Source organism: Rhinichthys klamathensis, unplaced genomic scaffold, assembly GCF_029890125.1.
Source record: "Rhinichthys klamathensis goyatoka isolate OS25496 unplaced genomic scaffold, OSU_Roscu_1.1 h1tg000874l_1, whole genome shotgun sequence".
Taxonomy (NCBI): Eukaryota; Metazoa; Chordata; class Actinopteri; order Cypriniformes; family Leuciscidae; genus Rhinichthys; species Rhinichthys klamathensis.
The window spans coordinates 112551-128647 of NW_026607235.1; the positions used below are offsets into that span (position 1 = coordinate 112551).

The 16097-nt window shown below is 45.2% G+C and overlaps 1 protein-coding gene across 2 annotated transcripts in view; it reads left to right on the forward strand.

The window, feature by feature from the left end:
* LOC130078442 (leucine-rich repeat-containing protein 49-like) overlaps window positions 1–15514 on the forward strand; it is a 40328-nt gene extending 24814 nt beyond the window's left edge. Inside the window, exons 10-15 of one of the 2 annotated variants that reach the window (XM_056243956.1) lie at window positions 4923–4997; window positions 7285–7513; window positions 8241–8426; window positions 8521–8630; window positions 13891–14038; window positions 15209–15514. In XM_056243956.1, the coding sequence (XP_056099931.1) occupies window positions 4923–4997; window positions 7285–7513; window positions 8241–8426; window positions 8521–8630; window positions 13891–14038; window positions 15209–15421 (961 nt within the window). In that variant the 3' untranslated portion in view covers window positions 15422–15514. Of the gene's footprint in view, window positions 1–4922; window positions 4998–7284; window positions 7514–8240; window positions 8427–8520; window positions 8631–13061; window positions 13168–13890; window positions 14039–15208 lie in introns of those variants that run through there. The other variant, XM_056243957.1, reaches the window with a different exon arrangement.
* Window positions 15515–16097: the final 583 nt, after the last annotated feature.

The following is a 16097-nucleotide window of genomic DNA, read 5'->3' on the forward strand; positions in this document are numbered from 1 at the left end:
GTGTGTCTGAGTCTGTGTGTCTGAGTCTGTGTGTGTCTGAGTCTGTGTGTGTCTGAGTCTGTGTGTCTGAGTCTGTGTGTGTCTGAGTCTGTGTGTGTCTGAGTCTGTGTGTCTGAGTCTGTGTGTGTCTGAGTCTGTGTGTGTCTGAGTCTGTGTGTGTCTGAGTCTGTGTGTGTCTGAGTCTGAGTGTGTCTGAGTCTGAGTGTGTCTGAGTGTGTCTGAGTCTGTGTGTGTCTGAGTCTGAGTGTGTCTGAGTCTGAGTGTGTCTGAGTCTGTGTGTGTGTCTGAGTCTGTGTGTCTGAGTCTGTGTGTGTGTCTGAGTCTGTGTGTGTGTCTGAGTCTGTGTGTGTGTCTGAGTCTGTGTGTGTCTGAGTCTGTGTGTGTCTGAGTCTGTGTGTCTGAGTCTGTGTGTCTGAGTCTGTGTGTCTGAGTCTGTGTGTGTCTAAGTCTGTGTGTCTGAGTCTGTGTGTGTGTCTGAGTCTGTCTGTGTGTCTGAGTCTGTGTGTCTGAGTCTGTGTGTCTGAGTCTGTGTGTCTGAGTCTGTGTGTGTCTGAGTCTGTGTGTGTCTGAGTCTGTGTGTGTCTGAATCTGTGTGTGTCTGAGTCTGTGTGTCTGAGTCTGTGTGTGCCTGAGTCTGTGTGTGTCTGAGTCTGTGTGTCTGAGTCTGTGTGTCTGAGTCTGTGTGTGTCTGAGTCTGTGTGTCTGAGTCTGTGTGTGTCTGAGTCTGTGTGTGTCTGAGTCTGTGTGTCTGAGTCTGTGTGTGTCTGAGTCTGTGTGTCTGAGTCTGTGTGTCTGAGTCTGTGTGTGTCTGAGTCTGTGTGTGTCTGAGTCTGTGTGTCTGAGTCTGTGTGTGTCTGAGTCTGTGTGTGTCTGAGTCTGTGTGTCTGAGTCTGTGTGTCTGAGTCTGTGTGTGTCTGAGTCTGTGTGTGTCTGAGTCTGTGTGTCTGAGTCTGTGTGTCTGAGTCTGTCTGTGTGTCTGAGTCTGTCTGTGTGTCTGAGTCTGTGTGTCTGAGTCTGTGTGTCTGAGTCTGTGTGTCTGAGTCTGTGTGTCTGAGTCTGTGTGTCTGAGTCTGTGTGTCTGAGTCTGTGTGTGTGTCTGAGTCTGTGTGTGTGTCTGAGTCTGTGTGTCTGAGTCTGTGTGTGTGTCTGAGTCTGTGTGTGTGTCTGAGTCTGTGTGTGTCTGAGTCTGTGTGTCTGAGTCTGTGTGTCTGAGTCTGTGTGTCTGAGTCTGTGTGTCTGAGTCTGTGTGTCTGAGTCTGTGTGTGTCTGAGTGGGTGTGTCTGAGTCTGTGTATGTCTGAGTCTGTGTGTGTCTGAGTCTGTGTGTCTGAGTCTGTGTGTCTGAGTCTGTGTGTCTGAGTCTGTGTGTCTGAGTCTGTGTATGTCTGAGTGGGTGTGTGTCTGAGTCTGTGTGTGTCTGAGTCTGTGTGTGTCTGAGTCTGTGTGTCTGAGTCTGTGTGGGTGTGTCTGAGTCTGTGTGTGTCTGAGTCTGTGTGTGTCTGAGTCTGTGTGTCTGAGTCTGTGTGTCTGAGTCTGTGTGTCTGAGTCTGTGTATGTCTGAGTGGGTGTGTGTCTGAGTCTGTGTGTGTCTGAGTCTGTGTGTGTCTGAGTCTGTGTGTCTGAGTCGGTGTGTGTCTGAGTCGGTGTGTGTCTGAGTCTGTGTGTGTCTGAGTCTGGGTGTGTCTGAGTCGGTGTGTGTCTGAGTCGGTGTGTGTCTGAGTCGGTGTGTGTCTGAGTCTGTGTGTGTCTGAGTCTGTGTGTGTCTGAGTCTGTGTGTGTCTGAGTCTGTGTGTGTGTCTGAGTCTGTGTGTGTGTCTGAGTCTGTGTGTGTGTCTGAGTCTGTGTGTGTCTGAGTCTGTGTGTCTGAGTCTGTGTGTCTGAGTCTGTGTGTCTGAGTCTGTGTGTCTGAGTCTGTGTGTCTGAGTCTGTGTGTCTGAGTCTGTGTGTGTCTGAGTGGGTGTGTCTGAGTCTGTGTATGTCTGAGTGGGTGTGTGTCTGAGTCGGTGTGGGTGTGTCTGAGTCTGTGTGTGTCTGAGTCTGTGTGTGTCTGAGTCTGTGTGTCTGAGTCTGTGTGTCTGAGTCTGTGTGTCTGAGTCTGTGTATGTCTGAGTGGGTGTGTGTCTGAGTCTGTGTGTGTCTGAGTCTGTGTGTGTCTGAGTCTGTGTGTCTGAGTCGGTGTGTGTCTGAGTCGGTGTGTGTCTGAGTCTGTGTGTGTCTGAGTCTGTGTGTGTCTGAGTCTGTGTGTCTGAGTCTGTGTGTGTCTGAGTCTGTGTGTGTCTGAGTCTGTGTGTCTGAGTCTGTGTGTGTCTGAGTCTGTGTGTCTGAGTCTGTGTGTGTCTGAGTCTGTGTGTCTGAGTCTGTGTGCCTGAGTCTGTGTGTGTCTGAGTCTGTGTGTCTGAGTCTGTGTGTGTCTGAGTCTGTGTGTCTGAGTCTGTGTGTGTGTCTGAGTCTGTGTGTGTGTCTGAGTCTGTGTGTGTGTCTGAGTCTGTGTGTGTGTCTGAGTCTGTGTGTGTCTGAGTCTGTGTGTCTGAGTCTGTGTGTGTCTGAGTCTGTGTGTCTGAGTCTGTGTGTGTCTGAGTCTGTGTGTGTGTCTGAGTCTGTGTGTGTGTCTGAGTCTGTGTGTGTGTCTGAGTCTGTGTGTGTCTGAGTCTGTGTGTCTGAGTCTGTGTGTGTCTGAGTCTGTGTGTCTGAGTCTGTGTGTCTGAGTCGGTGTGTCTGAGTCGGTGTGTGTCTGAGTCGGTGTGTGTCTGAGTCTGTGTGTGTCTGAGTCTGGGTGTGTCTGAGTCGGTGTGTGTCTGAGTCGGTGTGTGTCTGAGTCGGTGTGTGTCTGAGTCTGTGTGTGTCTGAGTCTGTGTGTGTCTGAGTCTGTGTGTCTGAGTCTGTGTGTCTGAGTCTGTGTGTCTGAGTCTGTGTGTGTCTGAGTGTGTCTGAGTCTGTGTGTGTCTGAGTCTGTGTGTGTCTGAGTCTGTGTGTGTATGAGTCGGTGTGTCTGAGTCTGTGTGTGTCTGAGTCTCTGAGTCTGTGTGTGTCTGAGTCTGTGTGTGTCTGAGTCGGTGTGGGTGTGTCTGAGTCTGTGTGTGTCTGAGTCGGTGTGTGTCTGAGTCGGTGTGTGTCTGAGTCGGTGTGTGTCTGAGTCAGTGTGTGTCTGAGTCGGTGTGTGTCTGAGTCGGTGTGTGTCTGAGTCGGTGTGTGTCTGAGTCAGTTTGTGTCTGGGTCGGTGTGTGTCTGAGTCTGAGTGTCTGAGTCGGTGTGTCTGAGTCTGTGTGTGTCTGAGTCGGTGTGTGTCTGAGTCGGTGTGTGTCTGAGTCGGTGTGTGTCTGAGTCGGTGTGTCTGAGTCTGTGTGTGTCTGAGTCGGTGTGTGTCTGAGTCGGTGTGTGTCTGAGTCGGTGTGTGTCTGAGTCGGTGTGTGTCTGAGTCGGTGTGTGTCTGAGTCTGTGGGCCCTATCTTGCACTCGGCGCAAATGACTTTGTACACTGACGCATGTATCATTCCTATTTTGCACCCGCGCAAAGCGGGTTTTTCCCTCCACAGACGCACGTCGGTTAACTAAGAAATACACTTGCGCTCCCCGGGGCGGTTCAGCGCAAAGAGGAGGCGTGTTCCGGCGCAAACTTTCCTTCATGCTATTTTGCTGTTCTATAAAACAATTGCGCCACTGACCAGAAAAAAACTAGTCTAAAGTCAGTGGCACGTTGCGCGTTGTTCATTATGCTATTTTAAGGGCGCATGCTTGGCCATAATCAATGTAGCGTGTGCACAACGCGCATACACGTTGATTCTCTCATCAAAGCAGCAGTTTTCATTTTTGCAAATCATACATTATTACGATAGATAGATAGATAGATAGATAGATAGATAGATAGATAGATAGATAGAAAGATAGATAGATAGAAAGACAATTTATTATAAAAGCATGTAGCTTACACATTTACCCAAATTATCATACGCCTGTTTAACAGAAGTTAATTTGGGTGGGTTTCTCCATCCCCAATGTCACTTCTCTGACGAGAACGCTGCTCTCCTCGGCTGTGAACCGCGCCTGGCAAATCCGCCGTTATAATAGGAATCCGCTTTAGAACAAGCGCAGCTGCTCTTAAAGGGAATGTGAGATGACGCTCTGATTGGTTTATTTCACGTTACGCCCAAACCACACCTATGAATAATGAAGCTACTTCAGGCCAACCCCTTTTAGATTTGCGCCAGGCGCAAGAGGCATTTATCCCGCCGGGAAAATAGCAACAGCGCCGGGATCCGCCCACAAAGTTACTTGCGCTTTACGCTTTGACACTTGCGTTTCAGATCGTTAAAATAGGGCCCAGAGTGTGTCTGAGTCTGTGTGTGTCTGAGTCTGTGTGTGTCTGAGTCTGTGTGTGTCTGAGTCAGTTTGTGTCTGGGTCGGTGTGTGTCTGAGTCTGTGTGTGTCTGAGTCGGTGTGTGTCTGAGTCTGTGTGTGTCTGAGTCTGTGTGTGTCTGAGTCTGTGTGTGTCTGAGTCGGTGTTTGTCTGAGTCGGTGTGTGTCTGAGTCAGTTTGTGTCTGGGTCGGTGTGTGTCTGAGTCGGTGTGTGTCTGAGTCTGTGTGTGTCTGAGTCAGTTTGTGTCTGGGTCGGTGTGTGTCTGAGTCTGAGTGTCTGAGTCGGTGTGTGTCTGAGTCTGAGTGTCTGGGTCGGTGTGTGTCTGAGTCTGACTGTCTGGGTCGGTGTGTGTCTGAGTCTGAGTGTCTCGATCCTCGCCTCCTCGCGGTGCTAATAGTGAATTGATATGTCCTTTGAGATGGCTGAGCTCGATCGGTTTCTGGGTCATAGGATGGAGGACGGAGGAGCGAGGAAACGAGGAGGGATATTGAGAAGCACCCAGTGTCTGAGTGTGTGTGACATGTCTGAGTGTGTGTGACGTGTCTGACTGCTGTGATTCTCTGTTTCAGGCGCTTGAGTCCGCTCACACTCTCTGCTGGAGGGTTACGATCCGCCAGTCGCCCGAACAGCCCCAGAGACTCCAGGTACATCTCACACACACACACACACACACACACACACACACACACACACACACACACACACACACACACACACACACACACACTCACACTCACACTCACACTCACACACACGGCCACACACACACACACTCACACACACATACACACACACAGCCACACACACAGCCACACACACAGCCACACACACACACACACACACACACACACACACACACACACACACACACACACACACACACACACTCACTCACACACACATACACACACACAGCCACACACACAGCCACACACACTCACACTCACTCACTCACACTCACACACACACTCACTCACACACACACATGTATAGGTTATCAGTGCTGATGGGAGTTTATAGTCATGCAGAAATGAACATACTTGGATTTGTTTACGTCACATTATGATCTTTGTGTGTTTTTAATATGAGCTAATATTATCTCAGTGATGCAGTGAATCTCTCTGATTCCTGCCGGCTCAGTTTAATCCATTACATGAACAGTGTTTGTTCAGGAATAGAGCGAGTGAGCGATGAGCAGAAGAGCAGTGCAGATCTATCAGCGTCTGATGTCTGAGTGTATGTGGGCAGAGAATTAAAGCGTGAATCACATGCGTCTCATCAAGAGCTGCTAGTTAAAAACTCATTATTTCCCTCTGAATGAACCTCTCAAAATTAAATCTCTCAACCAAATCGCTCTAATTATAATTAACCAAACTGGGCTGCTTCAGTAGAGCGTTAATATTTTTTGGTTACACTTTATTTTAAGGTGTCATTGTTACAGTGTAAGTATATATTTGTAATATTAAGCAACTACATGTACTTACTTTAGCTTTAGGGTAGGATTAGGATGTGGTTGAGGGTTAGTTGCATGTAATTATGCATAATTTACTGTTATTACTATGGTAAGTACATGTAACATATGTAACAAGGACACTGTAAAATAAAGTCTTATCTGTTTTTTTTTTTGTTTTTTTTATTGTTAAAATGCAGAACGTTTTGTGTTTAGGTTAGTGTAAGTTCTAGTACTTAAAACTAGCTGTAGACTATATATAAACAACAGAAGTCCATTGAAATGAGTGGTTTTATCGGTATATCGAGAGGTTCGGTTGATCAGATCATCTGGAGCACAGACAGACGCTGCTGTCGATCTCTTCATGCCAAGTGTGAATACAGTCCAAATATTCCTCTCAGAAGAGACTCTGTCCTAACATGTTTGCCATGAGCGTTTAAATCATCCGTACAGTCTTGTGTTACAGGAGCTGGAGACTCATCACAGGGAGATGAAACGAGACGAAACACTCGATGACTTTCTGTGTGGTGTCTCCAGGTTTCAGGATGGTCCCGGCGTTCAGAGTCTATGTCTGACACAGTCAAGTTTCTCATACACACTGAAATGTCGGCAAACGCTAAATTCCCCTTTACTGCGCATGCGTAAACCCTCACAGAAGCTCACAGAGATGATACAGACGGGAAAATAAGTAATAAAGTTATCAATTCTTCTGACAGGATCATTTTATTTAGCAGAATATCTCCTCATTCACTGATCGCCCAGGTCCCTCTCACTCACCATTATATGCTTGGTCTAAAACTGTTCTCATGTTTAGCAAATGTGAGTAAGTTTTCTGTCATCTTTGCAGGACTGTGATATGAAGAGCAAAGTAACATATTTTAGCCCATAACAGGCACTACACCGGTATAAACATCAATATCTATTGGTACAATATGCGTCACATGACTAAACTTACGTCATCGGTTTTAAATCCCTCCGTTTTGAGAGTCCACACTACAACACGGAAACACCATTTTCAAGTGTATCCACTTTGGAGAGCTTCGTTTTCATTAATAAAAACGTATTGGGGCGGGTTACACGACACCGTTTTCAACTAAAAACGTAAAAAAAAACGTTTTGGCCGCTTGTTTACACGAAAACAGCGTTTTGGGTGCCTGAAAACGCAAAGTTTTGAAAACGGGTTTCAAAGTGCAAGTTTGAAGCCGATGACGTCATGCACATGCGTGTTACGTGTTCAGTCTGTAGTGTTTCATCGCCATCTAGTGGCCTGGCAGCAGAATACAGCGATTTTAGTCATGAAAGTGTGAATGGGGATCGTTTTGACAATGGTGTCGTCTACTCGAAAAACTCAAAGGAAAAACGTCTCCGTTTTAAGCATATCGTCGTGTAAACGTACCCTTAGTTTAGAGACTCCCAGTCATCACGGGGAAATGAAACGAGCCGAAGCACTCCTGCATGATGATTCTCTGTGCTGTCTCCAGGTTTCAGGACGGTCCTGGCGTTCAGAGCCTGTCGATGTCAGAGCGCCACCTGGCGGAGCTGGAGGGCGAGACACTGCGCTTGTTCGGCCCCGGGGCCCTGGAGACGCTGGAGCGCTGCTGGGGGGTCCAGACGGCCTCGAGCGTCACCACCGTCTCCTTCAGATACATACACTTCGACTCCATCATCCCCACATTCCTGCGCATCCGCCTCAAATTCCCAAACCTCACGGTGAGGATCAGACCCCTACAGATGCAGTCAAAGCTAACATTATTCAGACAATGATATTTTTTCACTAGTGTGTGCAGGATACTATAGGTCATTTATGTAAGTGAGGAGAGCAAAATAAAGAAAACTGTGACATATTACACCCAAATATTCTTCATACAGCGACTACCAGTAACATTTGGGAGCAAATATTATCCCGACACTTTGAGCTGATCATGTTTTCTTCAGTGTGTTTTCTGTAATTGCTAATGCTCTTTTTACACACAGACTGAACAACATGAAGCATTGCTTGGTCACTGGTTGAGCTAAACTGGTATTATCTAAGTGTGTAGTTAAATTTAACAGCTGACAGATATTCAACATAATTCATGTGTGAGAGTCTAACAGAAGGACGGACAAAACCAGTCAAATATCCACTGATCTGCGAACTCTGAGTTCTGCTCATATTTTATTAGCATTTTCTAAACTATAGCGAATAAACTGTGATAATGTGAGAAATGTTGAAGGAGTCTGAATAAGTGTTGTTTTGACTATTTTAAACGGGTCATGAAATGATTGCCTTCTCCTGTCCGCCACCGTAACTTCTGTTGGGTGCAATTCACAACCTCACCACTAGATGCCGCTAATAATCACACACTGCACCTTTAAATTTGTAAATATCAAGGATATTTTGGTTTTGCTGTCATGACTTCTTTAACATGCACCTGTAATGATGGTGTTTCCGCCGCAGCACCTGATGTTCATGGAGACGAGCATCACTCATCTTCCTCAGCTGGCGGCTCTGGCTCAGATCCGGCGTCTCGATCAGATCACCGTCCATCCGGAGGGCAATCCTGTGGTGCGACTGACGCTCTGGAAATCTTTCCTCATCTACAGACTTCAGCATCTCAACCTGCAGAAGATCAATGGCACGGAGGTTCGAGCAGCTCCGCCAGCGTCACTCACTGCTGTGTATGACGAGTGTGTGTGTGTATGACGAGTGTGTGTGTGATGATATATCTGTGTTTTAGGTGACTATGAATGACATCACGGCCTCCGAGTTGATGTTCGGGGCTCTTGGTCACGTCGCTGCGACCGAAACGCCACGCTGCCGCTTGCTTCTGCTGCTGGAGGAGTCCAGGTGTGTGACAGCTTTATTTCTATAGCGCTTTATACGTGAAAGTGATTCTGTGTCTCTTCGGCTCGATAAACACACTCTTGCTGCAGCATCTGGATCAGTTGCAGAGGTTTGACAGATGCTGGAAGGAGAGAGCATTACAATAGTCCCGTCTGGAGAGAACAAGAGCTTGGAGAAAGAGTTGTGTAGCTCTAATAGGAAGGACCTGATCCTCCTAATGTTGTGTAAGGCAAATCTGCAGGACCGGCAGTTCTACCAATGTGTTTTGTGAAGTTCAACTGATCATCAATCACATCTCCAAGGTTCCTGGCTGTCCTGGATGGAGTTATGGATTAGAGGGCTGCATTGGGATTGAGTCCGCCGGGTCCCGCGGGACCCAACGCAAATCTCGCGGGAGCAGGCGGTTTTAACTTTGCTGCGGGCGGAAATGGGCGGTTAAAAAAAACAACCGCGGGATCGGGAGATAGCCTAGCGACATGATGGAGATGTCAATGATGTGGAAAAGAACCTCAAACGAGGTATTTACGGCACAAAACCTAAGCAAGGCAAGTCTGACCTTTGGACTACTATTCATCTTCCTGATCAGTGCGTTAGAATACATGCAGGCCAGGGAAACGAAACAAACAACCCCATGAATCTCTTTAATAACAGCAATACAAATACGTGTTTTTTCCTGCGGGACGGGAGAAGACACAAAGTCAGTGCATCTCTATTATTGTGCGGGAATAAATTCTCAGAGTTTTGCGGGTGCGGGCGGAAGTGGACATGCATATTGCGGGAGCGGGCGGGAGTGTAACACATACGTCGCGGGAGCGGGCGGTAATGGTCAGAAATTCGGCGGGAGCGGGATGAAGAAAACAGTCCCGCGCAGGACTCTATTATGGATGATGAACCTACAGCTGAATGGAGAAGTTGTGGTGTAGTGTTGGGTTGGCCGAGACACAAGCATTTCTGTCTTCATAAGGTTTAGTTGATGGTGATGGTCCTTCATCAGTAAGAAATGTCAGTCAGGCTGAGATGTGAGCAGCTCCCGTCGGATCATCCGGCTGGAATGAGAGGTAGAGTGTGTGTCATCATTAGTGTAACAGTGATGGGATAAACCATGTTTCTGAATGGCAGACACTAGTGATGACATGTAGATGGAGAAGAGAAGCGGACCCAGCACTGAGCCCTGAGGCACTCCAGTAGCTAGATGATAACAGTGATGGGATAAACCATGTTTCTGAATGGCAGACACTAGTGATGACATGTAGATGGAGAAGAGAAGCGGTCCCAGCACTGAGCCCTGAGGCACTCCAGTAGCTAGATGATAACAGTGATGGGATAAACCATGTTTCTGAGTGACATACACTAGTGATGACATGTAGATGTAGAAGAGAAGCGGTCCCAGCACTGAGCCCTGAGGCACTCCAGTAGCTAGATGATAACAGTGATGGGATAAACCATGTTTCTGAGTGACAGACACTAGTGATGACATGTAGATGTAGAAGAGAAGCGGTCCCAGCACTGAGCCCTGAAGCACTCCAGTAGCTAGATGATAACAGTGATGGGATAAACCATGTTTCTGAGTGACATACACTAGTGATGTCATGTAGATGGAGAAGAGAAGCGGTCCCAGCACTGAGCCCTGAAGCACTCCAGTAGCTAGATGATAACAGTGATGGGATAAACCATGTTTCTGAGTGACAGACACTAGTGATGACATGTAGATGGAGAAGAGAAGCGGTCCCAGCACTGAGCCCTGAGGCACTCCAGTAGCTAGATGATAACAGTGATGGGATAAACCATGTTTCTGAATGACAGACACTAGTGATGACATGTAGATGGAGAAGAGAAGCGGTCCCAGCCCTGAGCCCTGAGGCACTCCAGTAGCTAGATGATAACAGTGATGGGATAAACCATGTTTCTGAGTGACAGACACTAGTGATGTCATGTAGATGGAGAAGAGAAGCGGTCCCAGCACTGAGCCCTGAGGCACTCCAGTATCTAGATGATAACAGTGATGGGATAAACCATGTTTCTGAATGACAGACACTAGTGATGACATGTAGATGGAGAAGAGAAGCGGTCCCAGCCCTGAGCCCTGAGCCCTGAGGCACTCCAGTAGCTAGATGATAACAGTGATGGGATAAACCATGTTTCTGAGTGACAGACACTAGTGATGTCATGTAGATGGAGAAGAGAAGCGGTCCCAGCACTGAGCCTTGAGGCACTCCAGTATCTAGATGATAACAGTGATGGGATAAACCATGTTTCTGAATGACAGACACTAGTGTTGACATGTAGATGGAGAAGAGAAGCGGTCCCAGCCCTGAGCCCTGAGGCACTCCAGTAGCTAGATGATAACAGTGATGGGATAAACCATGTTTCTGAGTGACAGACACTAGTGATGTCATGTAGATGGAGAAGAGAAGCGGTCCCAGCACTGAGCCCTGAGGCACTCCAGTAGCTAGATGATAACAGTGATGGGATAAACCATGTTTCTGAGTGACAGACACTAGTGATGTCATGTAGATGGAGAAGAGAAGCGGTCCCAGCACTGAGCCCTGAGGCACTCCAGTAGCTAGATGATAACAGTGATGGGATAAACCATGTTTCTGAGTGACATACACTAGTGATGTCATGTAGATGGAGAAGAGAAGCGGTCCCAGCACTGAGCCCTGAGGCACTCCAGTAGCTAGATGATAACAGTGATGGGATAAACCATGTTTCTGAATGACAGACACTAGTGATGTCATGTAGATGGAGAAGAGAAGCGGTCCCAGCACTGAGCCCTGAGGCACTCCAGTATCTAGATGATAACAGTGATGGGATAAACCATGTTTCTGAATGACAGACACTAGTGATGTCATGTAGATGGAGAAGAGAAGCGGTCCCAGCACTGAGCCCTGAGGCACTCCAGTAGCTAGATGATAACAGTGATGGGATAAACCATGTTTCTGAATGACAGACACTAGTGATGACATGTAGATGGAGAAGAGAAGCGGTCCCAGCCCTGAGCCCTGAGGCACTCCAGTAGCTAGATGATAACAGTGATGGGATAAACCATGTTTCTGAGTGACAGACACTAGTGATGTCATGTAGATGGAGAAGAGAAGCGGTCTCAGCACTGAGCCCTGAGGCACTCCAGTATCTAGATGATAACAGTGATGGGATAAACCATGTTTCTGAATGACAGACACTAGTGATGACATGTAGATGGAGAAGAGAAGCGGTCTCAGCACTGAGCCCTGAAGCACTCCAGTAGCTAGATGATAACAGTGATGGGATAAACCATGTTTCTGAGTGACAGACACTAGTGATGTCATGTAGATGGAGAAGAGAAGCGGTCTCAGCACTGAGCCCTGAAGCACTCCAGTAGCTAGATGATAACAGTGATGGGATAAACCATGTTTCTGAGTGACAGACACTAGTGATGTCATGTAGATGGAGAAGAGAAGCGGTCCCAGCACTGAGCCCTGAGGCACTCCAGTATCTAGATGATAACAGTGATGGGATAAACCATGTTTCTGAATGACAGACACTAGTGATGACATGTAGATGGAGAAGAGAAGCGGTCCCAGCACTGAGCCCTGAGGCACTCCAGTATCTAGATGATAACAGTGATGGGATAAACCATGTGTCTGAATGACAGACACTAGTGATGACACGTAGATGGAGAAGAGAAGCGGTCCCAGCACTGAGCCCTGAGGCACTCCAGTAGCTAGATGATAACAGTGATGGGAGAAACCATGTTTCTGAATGACAGATCCTAGTGATGACATGTAGATGGAGAAGAGAAGCGGTCCCAGCACTGAGCCCTGAGGCACTCCAGTAGCTAGATGATAACAGTGATGGGATAAACCATGTTTCTGAATGACAGACACTAGTGATGACATGTAGATGGAGAAGAGAAGCGGTCCCAGCACTGAGCCCTGAGGCACTCCAGTAGCTAGATGATAACAGTGATGGGATAAACCATGTTTCTGAATGACAGACACTAGTGATGACATGTAGATGGAGAAGAGAAGCGGTCCCAGCACTGAGCCCTGAGGCACTCCAGTATCTAGATGTTGGGTCTGAGATGCCTCACCCCTCCACGACACCCTGAAGGACCTGCTGAGAGGCAAGACCTGAACCACTGGAGTGCTGTTCCTGAGATGCCCTTCATCATGAGGATTGACAGGAGGATCTGGTGGTGAACTGTGTCAACCGCAGCAGATCCAGCAGGATGAGAACTAAGGATTCGGAAGCTGCTCTTGAGTCTTCAATAACCGAGAGCAGGGGCGTCTCAATTGATTTACGCTTCTGAAACCAGACTGGTTGTTGTGCGTAAGAAATGTAAAGACTTTATTTTGAAGAGTGAACTGCCTGTGAAATACCTGTGTGTGTGGCAGGCCAGTGCATGTACAAGGCAGCTGCCATCCTTCAAGTGCTGTGTGTGTGTGTGTTTAGGATTATTTGAGCACTCCAGGACTTACAGTATTAAACAGCTTCTTCCTGTGCTGTTCAGCAAATTCTTTTCAGCCCTTGAGCACCTGAGACACACCAGCACTGCAGAACCAGTCCAGACTCAGAAAGTCCTAGATCAGATAACCTCGTAAAATGAATTTAAAAAGACAAAACCATCATAAAAATAATAAGAAAAAATTCAAGATCTTTCTTATTTTAATTCACCTCCTTAACAACTGTTGTTGTTTTTCAAGAACCAGGATTATGGTAAACCGGAATATATATGGAGGCCTCATTTTAAATTTTAAACTTATGCGAATGCATCATATTAGTTAGTCGTCATTTTTTTCCCCTCAAGGCTGGTCATAACCTTTTTTTTTCCCTCAGTAAGTTACATAAAAAGGTAAATCTGAAAAATATGACAGATTAATCCTTGTTAAACTGCTAGTTTGTCAAAGTTGTTCTTAAGACAAAGTGTCCCCTGGAAAAGTCATGGAAATTATGAATAATGAATATTTTAATTTTTTTTTTTTATTTTTTTTTTTGTATATATATACAGTAGCCTATATATATATTTTTTTTAATTATATACATATATTTTTTTTATGTTAATTTCAGCATGGACTTCCTCAGTAAAACTAATTGTATTTTTTTATTTTATATATATATATTTTAGATTTTATATAAAATTTTATTTTATAATTTAATTTAATTTTAATTTTAATTTATTTTTATTTTTATTTCAGCATAGACTTCCTAAGTAAAACTATACTCGTACTGATCATTCAGAACATGTCTTGTTCCCACCACTCGTGTGTGTGTGTGTGTGTAGGAAGCGTCAGCTGCAGTTCCTGCTGGACGGGCGCGGTCGGAGAACCGGTCAGAGTCCAGAGGAACTGAAGGACAACGGCAAACATGCGGGAGACGGTTTGAGCCGAGCGCTCTTCAACTACCCCAGCCGAGTGTCCGACGGCCCTGAGGTGAGGCCAACTGTGGAAAACATTGTATTTCATTTTTTTATTTTATATATATATATATATTATTTTATTTGATTATATATGTTTTATTTATTTTATTATATATTATTTTATTTTAATATGTTTTATTTATTTTATATATATATATATATATATATAATTTTATTTTATTATATATGTTTTATTTATTTTATATTATATATATATATATATATATATATATATAGTGTTTTTTATTTTAATTTAATATTTGTATTCTTTTTTATATATATCTGACAGCCCTGAGGTGAGACCAACATTGTAAAACATTGTAAAATCTATGCTGAAAGAAAAATATGATACGAACATGAGACAAAAAAAAAATTCTTTCGGTTTTAATAGTAAAGATTTTAAAGTGATTTTTTCCAATTTATTGATAACAATTAATAAGGGAAATACGAGTTGATGTATGGAGCTTGTTTAAAAGCAAAATGGAAACAACAGTCAAGTTATTATGTGAATATTTTTAATGAGTGACAAAGTGGATGACTTTATTAAAATATTTGTAGAAAGAAACATTATGATGAAGTACACTATGAACTGTGTTATGGGAGAAATATGACTGAATGAATGTATATTAAATTGTGTATTTCTTAAAGGTGCAGTGTGCAATATTTAGGAGGATCTGTTGACAGAAATGCAATATCATATACATAACTATGTGTTCAGTGGTGTACAAAGAACATAATGAACCGTTATGTGTTTATTAGCTTAGAATGAGCGTTTCTCTCTACACACACCGCGGGTCCGCTTACATCCACATGTTTCTACGGTGGCCCTGAACGGACAAACGCGTTTCGCCACTATGTTGTTCTTCGTGTAAAGAAGCTGCTAAAGTCAGCGAGTAAAACACTGACACAATGATGAACAAGTCACAATAATATTCGCAATAACGTTGTTTTACTGAATAATTAAGTAAACCTAATTTCTTAATTTATCTTTGTAAAGAAACCTCATTGTCTACTCTCTGCGGTCTCAGACGATGACATCACTTCCTGTCGGCCACCGTAACTTCTGTTGAGTGCGATTCACAACCTCGCCACTAGATGCCGCTAATAATCACACACTGTACCTTTAAAAGGAAATAACTTTTGTAATTGCAGACATGTTTGAATGCCCTGTTCTGTGTCTCAGGAGGAGGGTGATGTTTCTCAGCGCTCAGCGATGGTTCACCAGTATCTGCGAGGTCTGGTCCACCGGGCCTCGAGTCACAGTGTGAAGGGAGAAACCCTGCAGAAGATCTGGCCGTCGCTGTTCGCCGAGCTCGTGAGAGACTGTGTGCTGGAGATGAGGGACACACAGGCGTTCAGACAGACGTGTCTCCAGAGGATCACACACAGCAAATAACAGGCTTATCGTTTATCCTTCACGCGATAAACGCAGAGGTGTTCTAACTCGCTATCGGTCACCCCCCTTTGAGCGCAGACATGGAAATGCACTATCATTTAAAGGAGGAGTTCACATCAGAATTTACATTGCCTGATAGTTTACTCTCCCGCACGTCATCCAAGATGTTCACGTCTTTCTTTCTTCAGTGGGACAGAAATGAAGGTTTTTGAGGAACACACTCCAGGGTTTCTCCATATAGTGACTTCAATGGGGTCCAACGGGTCGAAGGTCCAGATGTGAGTTTCAGTGCAGCTTCAAAGTCTCGACACGATCCAGCCGAGGAATAAGAGTCTGATCTAGACAAACCAGCCGACATTTATAACAAAATACACATTTATATACTTTTAACCACTAATGCTGGTCTTGCTCGAGCTGTGATGCGACACACATTACGTGATCAGGGTGAAGTCACTATATGGAGAAAAATCCTGGAATGTTTTTCTCAAAAACCTTGATTTCTTTTCAACCGAAGAAAGAAAGACATGAACATCTTGGATGGCGTGGGAGTGAGTAAATTATCATTCAATTTTAATTCTGAAGTGAACTCCTCCTTTAAAAAACTTACAACAAGGTTGGTCTCTTTTTAAAAGAAGACCCTCAGATTACAGAAGTGAAAAAAGTTCTAGAAGTTTAA